General features: G+C 45.6%; 2 protein-coding genes across 2 annotated transcripts; both read left to right on the top strand.

The window, feature by feature from the left end:
• Positions 1 to 2,210: 2,210 nt before the first annotated feature.
• RPL34 (ribosomal protein L34) lies at positions 2,211 to 5,648 on the top strand. Its single transcript, XM_084204828.1, has 5 exons — positions 2,211 to 2,250; positions 2,819 to 2,892; positions 2,989 to 3,088; positions 3,834 to 3,937; positions 5,522 to 5,648. Exons 2-5 carry the CDS (start codon positions 2,828 to 2,830, stop codon positions 5,604 to 5,606), a joined length of 354 nt encoding a protein of 117 aa, XP_084060954.1. The 5' UTR covers positions 2,211 to 2,250; positions 2,819 to 2,827; the 3' UTR covers positions 5,607 to 5,648.
• A 3,041-nt stretch (positions 5,649 to 8,689) lies between these two features.
• On the top strand, positions 8,690 to 13,153 carry OSTC (oligosaccharyltransferase complex non-catalytic subunit). The gene is made up of 4 exons (XM_084205233.1): positions 8,690 to 8,922; positions 9,137 to 9,230; positions 10,815 to 11,012; positions 12,113 to 13,153. Exons 1-4 carry the CDS (start codon positions 8,784 to 8,786, stop codon positions 12,129 to 12,131), a joined length of 450 nt encoding a protein of 149 aa, XP_084061359.1. The 5' UTR covers positions 8,690 to 8,783; the 3' UTR covers positions 12,132 to 13,153.
• Positions 13,154 to 13,887: the final 734 nt, after the last annotated feature.

The raw sequence follows: 13,887 nt of genomic DNA, 5'->3' as shown, positions 1-13,887 counted from the left end.
TTTAATTGGCAGTTTCTAAACTTACACAGGTTGAGTTTAGAGCCTAAGTGGAGTAAGTTCAAAAGCGTATCAATACTATTGTCAATAATCAAATAGTTACGTGTTGCACTGACAACATCTAAACTATTCCATCATAATTTAATAGTGTTGTTCTTTAACAATTGGATTCTGTTACACTTTTATATTTAGGCATGATTATTTAATCTAATTTAATTGGCTTTCTTATTCCCCTCAGGGTTCTGGGCCTAGAAAGTTCATGTTAAATACTCTAATTGCTCTGAAATTTACTTGTCTTCTAAAATATGCTCCTATTTTAAATATACCCTAAAATCTAGTTCACACATATTTTCTCTCCTTTCATGAATTAAAAAATAATTCTGGTGCCCACAATTTGCACTTTAAAAGAGTCAATAATTAACCAAAATAATAATTATAGATTGAAAACAGGGAGGATGCAGTACAACAAACTGTGAGTTACATAAATAAGGCCAGGAGCACACATCAAAGCTTTCTGAGCACCTGCCAATCTCCAAAAGCAGAGCTGAAGCTGCTAACAATGGCAGCAGCAGCACCCTACATGCTTAAGGTGTGGGTCCTTGATTATCACTGTGGAACAGTGCTCAGGTCAGTGGAGCAAAAGAGCATTTGAGGGCTCACAGACAGTGGGCCCAACCCCATCCTCCTTGCAGATGGTGATCTCCCATGGATGCTGCGTGGAGATTTTGGCAGCGTGAGTCAGTATCAATTGTGGCATTCACGCGCACCATGAGAAGAAGGACTTGGTGTGGCAGTGGGAGCACCACCACTGCCACCAGAGCTGTGGAGCAGAAGTGATGGAAAAGTGTGCTTTAAAACCTCTTGGTCTTTCATGTGTCAGAGCCAGGTGGTGGGGTGGGATCCAGATCTATTAGTAAGGTCACATATGGATAGCAGAGGCCAGATGCTGATTTCAGAACACAGAGTCAGCTCTGCTTGTCACCATGCTCCTCAGCTTGGCAGGGACCAGGGGTGTGGGATGGGAGCTGAAACCAACATCTGGGAGAATTGCAGTCCAGGGAGTGTTACTCCTGTCCTTCCTATCAAAACAGCGTTTAATGAAAAGGTATTTTAATGTGGCACATCTGGCACCACTGGAATGCTGTTTCTGGGGACTGACAAGCCATCCTATAATCTCTTAGCTTGGGCTATTTCCTTTCTTTTCTTTTTTCAGGGGTCTACCAGAGGCTATTAAATAGATTTCACAGAACATTCTGAGTTCAAAGGGACCCACAAGGATCATTGAGTCCAACTCTTAAGAGAATGGCTCATCCAGAGATTGAACCCACAACCTTGGTATTATCAGCACCATGCTCACACCAACTGAGATAATCTAAGGTCAGGAAATGTGACCTAGCTCAGGACACTTGGCTGATGCTGATGGATGAACATGGGGAGGATGTATTAAGGGACAGTTCCACTTGCCATGTCTTTTTTTTCCCTATGCTTTTCCAAGATACCTGAGGCCTAGAAATGAGAGGTTGAGTCAGACGGACTTTTGACCAGCAGAGAAAGGTTTATAACTTCACGCTCCTGCGTGAGCATGTGACACAGGGAGTACACCTAGGAGGTGTCGGGCAAATGTGGCCATTGGGCAGCTCTCCAGAGGGGGCAGTTTCGGGATCAGCCTGTCTGCCTGGTCCGGTGCCCGGGAAGGTCAGTGCCGGTCAGGAGGGAGCGCATCTCCAGGGGAACGCAGCCTGGCAAGGGCAGCCCTGCAATGCTCCAGGCAAGGCTTTCTGTGGGATCAGCCTTTCCTTGTGGAAGTTCTGTGTAAGACACATGGCTCCCAGGTGTGTCACGGCCGTAGAGAAGCCTGTAGGAGTGACAGGCTTTTGAGAGCTTAAACAGCAGGATAGGGAATGGCTTCTGGGCCCACAGCTACGTAATTACCATAGTGAAGCACAAATCCTTTTCCAGGACAGAAGCTGATATTTTAGTAAAACACGCAATAAATAAAACGGGGCCCCCATGGCTCCTATTGCTCCGGCTCCCGATCCCGCCGCCGAGCGGCGCCCCGCCCCGCTTCATCCGTACAACATGGCGCCACCCGGTACCTCCGTGCCGTACAACATGGCGCTGCCCTCTCGCCGCCCGGCCGGGAAGACGGACTACAGTGCGCAGGCGCCGCTATTTCTTCCGGGCTCCAGCGCGCCGCTATTTCAATGTTGACCCGCGCATTTCCGCTTCCTCTTCCGGGTCCGGCGGCGCCAGGTATGGCGGTGGGGGACCGAGGGCTGTGGGTGCCCATCCGCCTCCATCCGCGGCCCGGCGGGCGGCGAGCGCGATCCGAGGCCCCGGGGGGCCGTGGGGATGGGCCGGCGGCGCTTTTGCTGCCCGCGCTTGGGCTGGAGCGGGGGGCAGAGCCGCCCGGCAGGGAGGCCGGCCTGCCGAGGCCTCCGCCGTGGGGCTCCTGAGTAGGAGCCTCCCGGGGCTGCGAGTGAAGCTTATGTTGACTATAAAGTACGGAGCTGATAAAGCTTTAAGCAGTTCTTTGGGAGAGGGTGACATAATCCAGGCAAGACTAGGATGTTTGAACAGTGTTCGCGTTAGTTCGCGTGAATCTTCATTGTGCATCGCATCGTGCCCGCTGTCACGCCATTTGTTGTTCTCCAGTATAGTTCCGCTGGTGTCGCCAATCAGGATAGGCTTTAGTTTTATTAATACCGAATCGGCCGCTGCAGATTCACATCTGGCTCTGTACGGGTGATCTTGTGAGATGTGATTTCCTGTGTGAACATCGAGCTCTTAACTAGTGCCGCTTTGGTTTTGATGTATTTAGGGGTGAAAAATGGTGCAGCGCCTGACATACCGCCGTAGGTTGTCCTACAACACAGCTTCCAACAAGACCAGACTGTAAGTAAGACCGTGTGTAAGAAAACTTGTGTTGTAAACAGGTGATGCTTCACTTCCGATTGTTACCTTAACTGAGTGTTTCTCTGCTGTGCTTAGGTCCCGAACACCCGGGAACAGGATTGTTTACCTTTACACCAAGAAAGTGGGAAAGGCCCCCAAGTCAGCATGTGGGATTTGCCCAGGAAGACTTCGTGGTGTGAGTGTGATTATAAGCACCTAAAGGTGTTGCTGTGCTGCAGCGTTTCTTCAGGAAAAAGAGCTTTTCCAAGTATACAGTGGGCCTGTTTATTGGCCAGTTCTTGTTAAAATAACTTTTATCTTTAAGATTTTCAAATCAAATGTTGTAAAGTTTACTGGCAAAATAAGCTTTGGAAGCTCAAAACTTTTTTAATGCTCTTGGTTTGTATTATTATTAAATATAAATTCTTGTTTTAGAAAATTTTGAAATTTTTAAAACTAGACAGGGCAATTCTATAGCAGACTTAAAAAGGTAAATTGAACCTATTAGGCTTGCAGAAAAAAGGGTAAGCCAAGTTTATAAAGTATTTAGAAAAAAAGAATTAATGTTCTTAATGTATTTTTCGTCAGAAGGTTTTCTTGAAGTAAGACCATTGCTTTTAACAGTTATGGGAATGCTTAATGAGTAATGTTGATCTTTGAGCAGTTCCTATCTTTAAAAAAAATCTTTTTTGTAATCAGTTTTTTAATGAACCTCTTGTTGAGCCCCTGTGGTGGAATGAAAAGATCAGCTTAGGAATAATGAGCATGGCCCAAGCAATGAGCTGCGACCTCGGTCACTTTTTAGCATCTTGAATAGTAAACTTCAAGTGTTGCTGCTTTTTATTTTTTTTTTTAACTATGGAAGTGATGTTAGTTTTTACGTGGCAGAGAAAAAAAATTGCTGTCCTATGACACACTTGTTTATTTTTTGCTGTCTGTAGGTCCGTGCTGTGCGCCCCAAAGTTCTGATGAGGCTGTCAAAAACAAAGAAGCACGTTAGCAGAGCCTACGGTGGCTCCATGTGTGCCAAGTGCGTCCGTGACAGGTAATTCACACAAAGCCAGCTTTATTCCTGGGGTTGCTTCTTACAAAACTTTTATGTCTCTCCCAAACTTTGAAGGGTCTTGTCTGACACTGGTGTAGGGAGCTGGAGAGTGTGAGTTTGGGGCACATCAAGCAATGATGTGTGTGATTTTTGTCCCTTGGATTTGAGGGAGTTCCTGCGTGTGGAGATCTCTTGTGGAGACGTCGTGTTCTTCAGGATTTCTTAGTGCACTGTTGCATTGATACTAAACAGTCTGCTCATGCTGGGTGTTTATCTTCTGTACTGACTGCCCATAGTAAAGATTATTCTGTTATCCTGTTTTGCCTTATGCAGATCTAATTGAATTTTTCACTTCTTCGTAGTGTTTTGGGATTCACAGGTATTACTTGGTTGTGTGTTAAGCAGCTTTATGTGGTTAAGCTTTAAAATGGCCTTTGCCAGTCCTCACCGAATTCAGTTTTATTGTGTAGCAATTGCATATCCTATGCTTCCTTGGCAAGTTTGAGGAAAAAATGACCATGAGTGTATCATCTCTGTGAATGGTATACAAAGCGGATCTCTGGGGTCAGCAGTCTCATGCAAATTTTTGTTTCATCTGTAGTGACAGCATTTTTATTTCGTTTCTGGCATGTGTAAGTTCTAAGATAAATTACTTTAGGCACCACTGAAGATAAGCTGTTATAGCTGCAGAGCCATAGCATAACTTTTCTGTGTTAAAAGCCACATTTTTTCTGAATGTTTTCCCAAATCCTTCACCAACTTGATAGGTAGTTTTTAGTGCATGCGTGTTTTATTCTTACTGTGCCTAAACCAGAAATTACAGCCACCTCCTTTCCTGTAATGGTCAGGTTTTCTTCTGCACCTGCTTAGGCATCTCTGACAGGTTTGTACTGCAGAAGTAGCCATGGGTACCAGATGATTATAGAAGACATTTTAATGTTTAGGGGAGAAGAGTGCGTGTGGCACACTTGTACTCTTAGCTCAGAACCATCAAATAGTCTGTTGGTATGTGAGTGCTGGTGCACAGATCTGTCCCATCTACCTGGTGGCCCTGCATGTCTTCCAGAAATAGTCATATTTGGGCACGACTTGACCTGCTAGGCTTTTCCCTGTTGATGTGCAAGGAGCTTTAATCCTGACAGGGAAAGTATTCCTGTTTTTAATAACTGGATGCAGGTAGTTTCCTGTAGTTCTGAGGAAGAGAGCTGACCACAACTCGTCACACCTATTCTGACTTCAACAGAATTAAATTAATTCTCCAGTTAGGAGTTCAGCTTTTTGCCTTTGAAGTTTGTGAGGATGGTAAATTTTCCCATGATCAGCCATCAAGTATTACCTTGCTTGCCTCCAAGCCACTTGCCCTAAATTTGCAGGCACTGTAGGCTGCCATCCCCAAACTGCTACAGTGCTACTGTCCCTGTCTTTTGCTGCTGGCAAGAACAGCAGTAGGTTCCCTTTTTATGTAACTGTGGAGCTGACACCACACATGCAATGAATGTGGAAAAATTAATTGTAGTTTGTCTCATTTTTGTGTTTATACTTTAGTAGATAGACACATATCCTAAAGTAGTTTTTCTTTTCCAGGATCAAGCGAGCTTTTCTTATCGAGGAGCAGAAGATCGTTGTGAAAGTGTTGAAGGCACAAGCACAGAGCCAGAAGTCAAAGTGAATCTATTTGTAGTTTCAGCCCAATAAATGAGATCTCCACTTCTCTTGTGTCCTGTCATTCCATGTGTGACTCAAAGCTGGTAGGAGCTGCTGCTTCTTGCAGGTTGTACAGTGCAGAGCTCAGTTTTGCTGCAACAGAACCTGTAGGTCAGGATGCTCTGTTCAGTGCTGCCTGCTGAAAGGAAGTCTGGTTAAGCAGGACTCAGCCCAGGCTCAGTCATGTAGAGGGATTGGAATAGTTTTCAGCAGTGCAGGTTTTCTTTCAGCAGCTGTTTGTGAAGTCATTGGAGGACTTGTCTCATAAGAAAGTTAAGACTTTGGAAAAAGAAGAGCAAACAGAAGAGAACAGCTAGTATAAGCTTAAGGTAGATTATTTTTTTTAATTGTATGTAGTATTAGTCAAGAGACTGTGGAGAGAATAGTCTTAACTTCTCAAAGCCAGTGCTGTATCCACCAGTTGCCTACTGCTACATCTGAATTTCTGGAAGAAAGCTGCAGCTGCTGTTTCCTGTTAGGTCTTCCTGGGTCAGCAGTTACAGGTACGATACCAACAGAGCTCCAGGGTGCAGCTAGAACAGACCTTTAAAGGCTTCCTGATTTAGAGTAGCAATTTGGGCCTCTGGTATTGAAATTTGAACCAAAGTTTGTTGGTTTATCATCAAGGATGTAATTGTAAAAAGTGAACATGGCTTTGCTTCATTCTGTTTTGTAGAGAACTCTAAATGTGCCTCTTAACCCTTTCTGAGAGTGTACTAATGCAGTCAGGATAATTCTTGCTCTGTCTGTATGTGCAGTGGTATTCCTCAGCCCCAACTCTGAATTTTGAACTGTTTCTAGTATCTGACGGGCATCTATTTTTGCCTGTTTTTAACCAATAACTATTTTTTTCAAAAAGTAGTGAGCTCCACCATGAGCGTAAGGAAGGAGGAGAAATAAAAAGTGAGCACAGAGGCTTACTGGGAGCCATGAGAGTGCCACTTAAAGGGGTTTCGAAGGTCACCTGGAGTCTGCTCAGGCTGTGGCTCAATGTGTGCAGGTTGCTCCTGAGTGCATGCTGCATTTTTACCCTGCCTAGCTCTGTCAGCTGTACAGTCAGCCAAGGGACAGAGGACAGAAGGCTGAATCAAAGAGCCCTTCTGGTGGCAGTGAACTGGGGCTTTGGCTGAGGTGCCTGGCAACTCTCAGCTGCCTCCTGGGTGTGATAGCAGGAGGTGGCTCTGGTCCAGAGTAGGTGACTTAATACTGTGCATGGTGAAAGGAGTTGTACCTCCCCAAGGATTTCTTTGCAGTGTCCCAAGGAGTTTAAACAATTGTCAATATTCTCATAATGGATAAATGTTGTGGCTTGAAGTATGTGAGGCATTTCTCCTCATCTCAGGTGCAAAGTCTGCAGCTCATTAAAGGAGGTTTTGAGCCTAACATTACTATTATTAACATTTTTGGGTGCTGTTACTATAGTTACTTTACAACCTTAGTTGTCTTACTCTTCTAATGCAAATTTTAGTACTTCAGAATGCTGGAAAAAAAAAAGAAGCAGCAGCAACTAGGGCAGGTGTGTGGAGAGCAGCCTGTCCCTGTTTTGCCTTAAAGGCTGTGAGATTGAGTTTTCCTTCAGGCCTTTGGAAAGAAGTACAGATGGAGGGAAAATAATTTTGGAATAATGAGGATAAATGTCATAAACATCTGTTGACAGGTACTGCGAGGAAGATTCTTCCAAACATGAAGGGTGAGACTGAAAACAGGCAGCTATAAATGACATGATTGCCCCAGAAGGGGCAGTTATGAGTTAGGAGAAGTGGTATTGCCACTGCAGGCAGAAATCAAAGCAGTCCTTAGGCAGAGTGTCAGTGAAATGGTAATAAGGCCCACAATTATTTTAAAACTGACCAGTTGGCTGCAGTGTAGGAGTGGAGGCAGACATCTGGGGAAGGGCAGTGCAGTGGGAAGTGGGCTGGATAGCATGGTGAGGTGGGCAAGTTCAGCGGGTGCGTTTGCTTTGGGACCTGGAGTGAAGGAGTTCTTCCCTGCCCCTTAGAGAGAGGCTTCCACTCAGAAGGGGGAGTTTTTCTGACCTGCTGGCTCGCTGCTGCTCTCCAAAGCGAGCTGAGGACAGGCAGGAGCAGCCTGGCTGGGCTGGGCCGATGAGGTGTGCGCACCCTTACAGGAGTGTGTGAGATGGGCTGTAACACACTGTACCCTGCTTGCTCTCAGCAGCGACTGCTGTGATGTGCCTTTTCCTGCCTGTGTGCAGCTGCCGGGGTGACCTCTGGCTGTGGGTCAGGATGGGCACCACATCCCATGGTGCGCCCAAGGGGCACCCTAGCCCCACACTCCCCTGCAAACACAGGGACCGGGGTAAAGTCCCACTACGGAACTTGGTCTGCTCGCCGGGTCTGCATCTCCCCAGCCTGACTGTGCAAACTCACACGCGGAACGTGGCTTTTCCTTCCCACCGCCGGAAAACTGCATCAGCACAGGGGTGTCCAAAGAGTGCTCCTACCCCGTGGCAGGGGCTGCGGCGCCGGTGTCCCCCCTGCAGCAGGAGCGTCCTACCGAGTGACCGGCGGGCAGTGGTGGCCAACGGGCAGTGTCCCACCGAGTGACCGGCGGGCAGTGGTGGCCGGCGGGCAGTGGTGACCGGCGGGCAGTGTCCCACCGAGTGACCGGCGGGCAGTGGTGGCCAGTGGGCAGTGGTGACCGGCGGGCAGTGGTGACCGGCGGGCAGTGTCCCACCGAGTGCCCGGCGGGCAGGGCCGGCGGGGCCCGGGGCGGCCACGTGGCTGCCCAGCCCGGGGGCGGGGCCTGCGCCAGGCCACGCCCTCGGTCACGCCCCCGCCCCCGGAGGCAGTACCCAGCGCCGACACGTCAGGGCTGCCGGGTCCTGGCAGGTGAGTATGACGGATTAGACCCTTCGCCGGCAGACTGGCGACGTTTCCATGTCTTTATGCATACAAAAAAAGCCAGTCTGAATTTTTCATTTTTAGTCTGGTCGCAAGTTTCTAGAGCTTTGTTTAGTTTGTCTCTTTAGAAAGGAATTCGTTTCCCCCTGTCAGGACGCGGCAGCCCATTTCCGTTTCCGCCTTCGTGTCGGTGGCGGAGCGCGGCCGCGGCGGGAGGGAGCGGACAGCGCCGGCAGGGAGCAGCGGGGCCGCGGCCGGCCCGGGACCGCACGGCGGCCATGGAGACGCTGTACCGCCTGCCCTTCGCCGTGCTCGAGTGCCCCAACATCAAGCTGAAGCGGCCGAGCTGGGTGCACATGCCCTCGGCCATGACCGTGTACGCGCTGGTGGTCGTGTCCTACTTCCTCATCACCGGAGGTGAGGCCGGGCCGGGCGGGGTGAAGGGGAGGCCCCGCTCACGGAGCAGCTCTCCCTCGGTCCCTGCCCCGGTTGGCAGAGCCGCGGCTGACCCCGTGTCCGGGTCCGAACCGCCCGTAAAACGCGAGCCTCGGGCATCCCGCGGCGTGCCCGCGGTGTCAGGGCGGCTCTCGCTGCTGCGGGTCCAAGTCGGTGCTTGCTTTCCTCCCCGCAGGAATTATCTATGACGTGATCGTGGAACCTCCGAGCGTGGGGTCCATGACAGACGAACACGGGCATCAGAGGCCGGTGGCTTTCTTGGCATACAGGTAAGAGCAGGGCCCTGTTCCCACGAGCGGCGTGCTGCAAATGCCTAAGCTCAAGGGAATAAACCCCTCCTGCCGAGATGTGCATCCTTCCCTTCCCCTTCCTTTCTTTTCCCCTTCCTTCCCCTTCCCCTTCTCTTCCCTTCTTTCTCTGCAAGGCAGGAGTTGTTTTATATCAGTTCTTGGTTTGCCAGTACTTTACAAAAGCCCCACTAAACCAGCATTGAAACCAGTGGAAATCAAGCAACTTAGTCCTAAAACTTTTAAAAATTAAAAGTCTGGTAAAAAGGAGTTGTTTTGGGCGGGCAGTACTTCTTTTTCTTGCTAGTGAGGTTGAGTTTTATACTGGATGCAGATATATTTGATCAATTTTTGTTGCAGAATATGTAATGTTTGGGAAACTATTGTTTCTTAAGTTTTAAACTCTAGTGTACTTGGGACTCTGGTGGGGAACATTGTTACAAATGTGTAACAACAGGTTATTCCTAGTGCCTTTGGCCTCTATTACTGAAAATGACCTAGAGACTTCTAGTAACAAACTCTGAAGAGAGTTAAGTCTACTTTTATAACTGGAGCGGGGGGAGGGGGATTTATGTGTGTGGAAACAAATAATGATTTTTATTAAATACCAAAAAGTTGATTGAATCAGTGAGGTCTGTGACATGATTGATGTGACAGATTTTGGCTTGGACTAGATGTGTGCCTCAGACTGGGTTGGATTGTTGTAATGTTGAGGAATCAAGTCGCTGCAGGGAGTTGTTAGCACTGTCAGTGTAAACAAGACAAGAGAAGACAAACTTGTTTGTTTCCAGGATAGGAGACAGTAATGATAATCTCTATTTCTGTATGGCCATCCACGGTAGTTTCATCATTGCCAGCTTTATGAGGTTGCTCTTTAGGAGGATGGGAAAATGGCTCAGTGACTGTGGGAAGCAGGAGACTCGTGATCCAGGTGCAATATTCTTTCTGCATCTCAGCTTCCTCACTCTCCATCCCTTTCCATTTGTAAGAAGGAAGTGCAGCTGCCTGGGCTGACAGAGAGCCCCATGGGGCACCCCCGGGCTGGTCCCTGCAATGGATCCATGCAGGCTCAGCAAGCAGGCAGCAGAACATCCTGCAGGATGTGTGCTGGAACCAGCAGATGTGCTTCATGTGCTGCCATAGTGCTTTGAGTGGAATTGATCCTGAGAGGAGGATTGAGGCAGTCCTGCCCAAACATGGGGGTGGAAATAAGGAGGTCGTGGTGCCATGCCTTGGGATCATCTGTATAGCCAGGGACCTCCTTGGACTAGGTGGTTTTGCAATCCAACGAGCTGGGTGGTAGCTTTGGTATGCACAAATATGTACAAATCCTCCTGTGTGCTGCGCTGGGCACCTTGCAGACTCTCAGTTCTGGACATAAATTGTGTATTAATGTCTTGATGTAATTGTATAACATTATTTTCCTACTTGCTTTAGTTAGAAAGTCAGCCATCAAAGTTAATCATCCTGTGTGTTTGTACAGCAAGAGCATGTTGAGTAGATAGGGTTTGAAATGTAAATAATTTCTTTAATCCTTTTCTGACTCTTTTCACCTTTATCTTTTAGAGTAAATGGACAGTACATTATGGAAGGCCTTGCATCCAGCTTCCTCTTCACAATGGGTGGCCTAGGATTCATAATTCTGGATCGATCCAATGCACCAAATATCCCCAAGTTGAATAGGTTTCTTTTGCTCTTTATTGGATTTGTTAGTGTGCTTTTGAGCTTCTTCATGGCCAGAGTTTTCATGAGGATGAAATTACCGTAAGTGATTTAACTGTCTTGCAGTCTTTATTCTCTTTTGTGGCTCGTGTGTGCTGTGTTAAATTTAAGAGTAACAGAAAATACGGTGATCTTCAGCTGGGATATAAGTTGCTTTTTTCACTGCTTTGGAAAAAGCTACCTTGAATGAGGTGGGATGCTTTGGGAGCCAGCTTCTGTGAGATTGTGCTGTAGTTAAAAAAGGGAGACATTTCCTGGTACGTTAGAAAATATGATTACTGAGTCTAACTTGCTCAGTGTACCTTAAAATTCATTGTATGTACTGGTCAGGTAAGTAGCTACAAAGTAGGGCTCTGAGGAATATGGAACTTTCAAAGTACTGTAGCTTTCAGGCCGTGTAAAATCCAAATGCAGGTTTTCCAGTTTTTCCCTCCTCTGTATTTTTCAGTCTATTTATTTAATTTAGAATAGCTGAAACCTGTTGTTTTGAGGTACTGGTAGGTAATTTCTGGAGTAGCTCCATGAAGTGTTGAATTAATAGTGACAGTCATTCTTCTATTCTTAAATACTTTTTTGGCCTCTGCAGCATATGTAAAAAATTTGTTTCATAACACAGAAGTGATGGGTTCCCATCACACAGCAGGTATCTGGATAGGGACCTACCCTATATTTTCTTACTTCATTGATGTTGTATGGGTTTTTTTGCTTCACTGAGTACATGTGTGTCTGTACAACAGTTCTCATTCTGAAATTCATGAAAAGAACAGGGCTTCAGAGAAATGGAAGAGAAAGAGACAACAGATTTGTGTGAAGTGTCAGAAAATATCAGGTTGTATTGAATATATTAACACTTGTAGTTTGCGTAAAGGGCACACGTAAAGAACGTTTCTTAGAGTATAATGTGGGCTTCAAAAATTCCAAACAATTACCAAAATTGGATCAAGAGTAGGCTAATGTATTTTCAGTGTTCATTACGGAAAATCAGCTGAGGAAGGAGTGTGTAGTTAAGATGGCTAAATAGTCTTGATCAGCAGAGGCTTTTTCAGTCTTAAGTTTTGGTTTAAGATTGCCTGCCTCTTAAGTTTTGAGAAGTGCTGCCTATGTTTGCTAACTTTTTCGCTAAATTAATTTTCTTTCTGTAGGGGCTACTTGATGGGTTAGTACCACTTGTGCTGTGTGAAAGTTTGAGCTGAATTTCCTCCTCTTCACGAAGTGTTTTAAGAAGAAACAGCAAGAAACAAGTTCCATAGTCACCATCAGCAGCAGAGACCTGGCCATGAGAAACAACTAGGGAGAGAGTGCTTTCTCTGCAAACACACTGTCACTACCAGTGGCTGATCTGTAGTTTTCAAGCAATGTTTTATCATTTCTGATGTAGAGCTTTTGAAAAAGAGAAAGTTGTATACCTGAGTATTTCTTTTATATTCCATCTCAGTGTGAAGCAGAGAACCTACCTTAGCTCTGCCTGAAATGAGTACTCGCCATTGACGGTTCTTTGTTGCAGGTCTGTCTCCTCTTCCCTGTTTGGGACAATTATGTATGTGAATCAGAGAAGAAACACTCAAAGCATTGATTTCCAAGTTGTAATCAGAAAATTAGTAACTTTGGATGCTTTACAGCCAGAATACAATGTGTCTGAAATTATTGTGAAGGCATCTTTGGCCTTGATATTAATGATATTCATGCTCTATGAGAGCAAATCCAGACATGCACTGGGAAGGGCAAACTGTATGAATGTGCATTTTTTTTTTATGAAAAAGTGTACAAAAGGAGCCAAATAAAACTTATTTTCTAAAAAATTATTTTAAAATTGTGCAACTTGTAAAGCTTTTTCTTGTTTGTATGGACTGTTCTGCATTCAGACATGAGGTGCCATACCATGACCATGTAATTTCAGCTTTGTTTTTCACTGTTGGATAATGATTTTATTTTTCTTTTTAGTATCAGGGACAAGAAACCTAATTTTCCATGAATTTGTACTGTATGCAAACAACATGCTGTTATCAGTAGCCAAGAATGCCTCACACAAAAAAAGCAGCAGCTTCAGAAGTAAAGTTCCAGTTTAATTTGTCTTAATTTTAAAAGATTGAGTGTTGCTGAAATGTTTAATTCAAGTAATGTATTGCATTTTGGGGGAAGGAAAGACCCCTCTGAATCACCATAAATGTCTTTTTTTTCCAATCCATATGTGTTTGAAGCACTATTTTAATCAGTATATTATTGTAAAGTAGAAAAGTTATTTATTCCTGTAATTGGGAAGTAAGCATTACTGTTCACATACTTAGTCAAATTTCTGAGCTAGTTGTTAATCATCTGCCCTCAGGATATGTCATTTCCACTCTCACATCCTTATGTACGATGTGACACTTTTGCATCTGTTCATCTTATGTGTTTGTCATTAAGATTTAAGGTAGTTTGAGTTATTTTATGAGGCTCATAACTGCAAAATTTCCGCTCTTTTTGACAGTTATCTTTTTTGGTCACTCTGGTTATGGTGAGACATATGCTTACCTTCAGGAGGGAGTGTTGATACTATGTAAGCAAATAACTGCATCTTAAGTCATCTTTTTAAATACTGAGAGAGAAGTCAAACCAGAAAGTTCACTGACTAAAACCAAGACTCTTCTGGCTCGGTGCTTGTTGTAGTGCAGTCGAGCTTCAGCATCCCAAGTTTGCAGCTGGTTCTAAATGAGCAGGCTCTTGAACAGTGACTTGAAAGGCACAGTTCAGTGCCTGTGCTCTGTGAAGTGCCTTTCATTGTAATTGCAAGTTTCAGTTGTAACTTGAAATAACAATTGAAGCAGACATAATTGCAAGGTAGAATATCCTTTTGGGAGAGTTAAACCAGGTGACTCCCTCTGCAATAAATAAGGCTGGAGGAACATCACGGTTTTTTGGTCACAGACTCCCAGCTAGG

Source organism: Fringilla coelebs (genome assembly GCF_963513975.1).
Source record: "Fringilla coelebs genome assembly, chromosome: 4".
NCBI lineage: Eukaryota > Metazoa > Chordata > Aves > Passeriformes > Fringillidae > Fringilla > Fringilla coelebs.
Note: the sequence above shows the minus strand (reverse complement) of the source record. Positions and strands in the feature narration are given on the sequence as shown.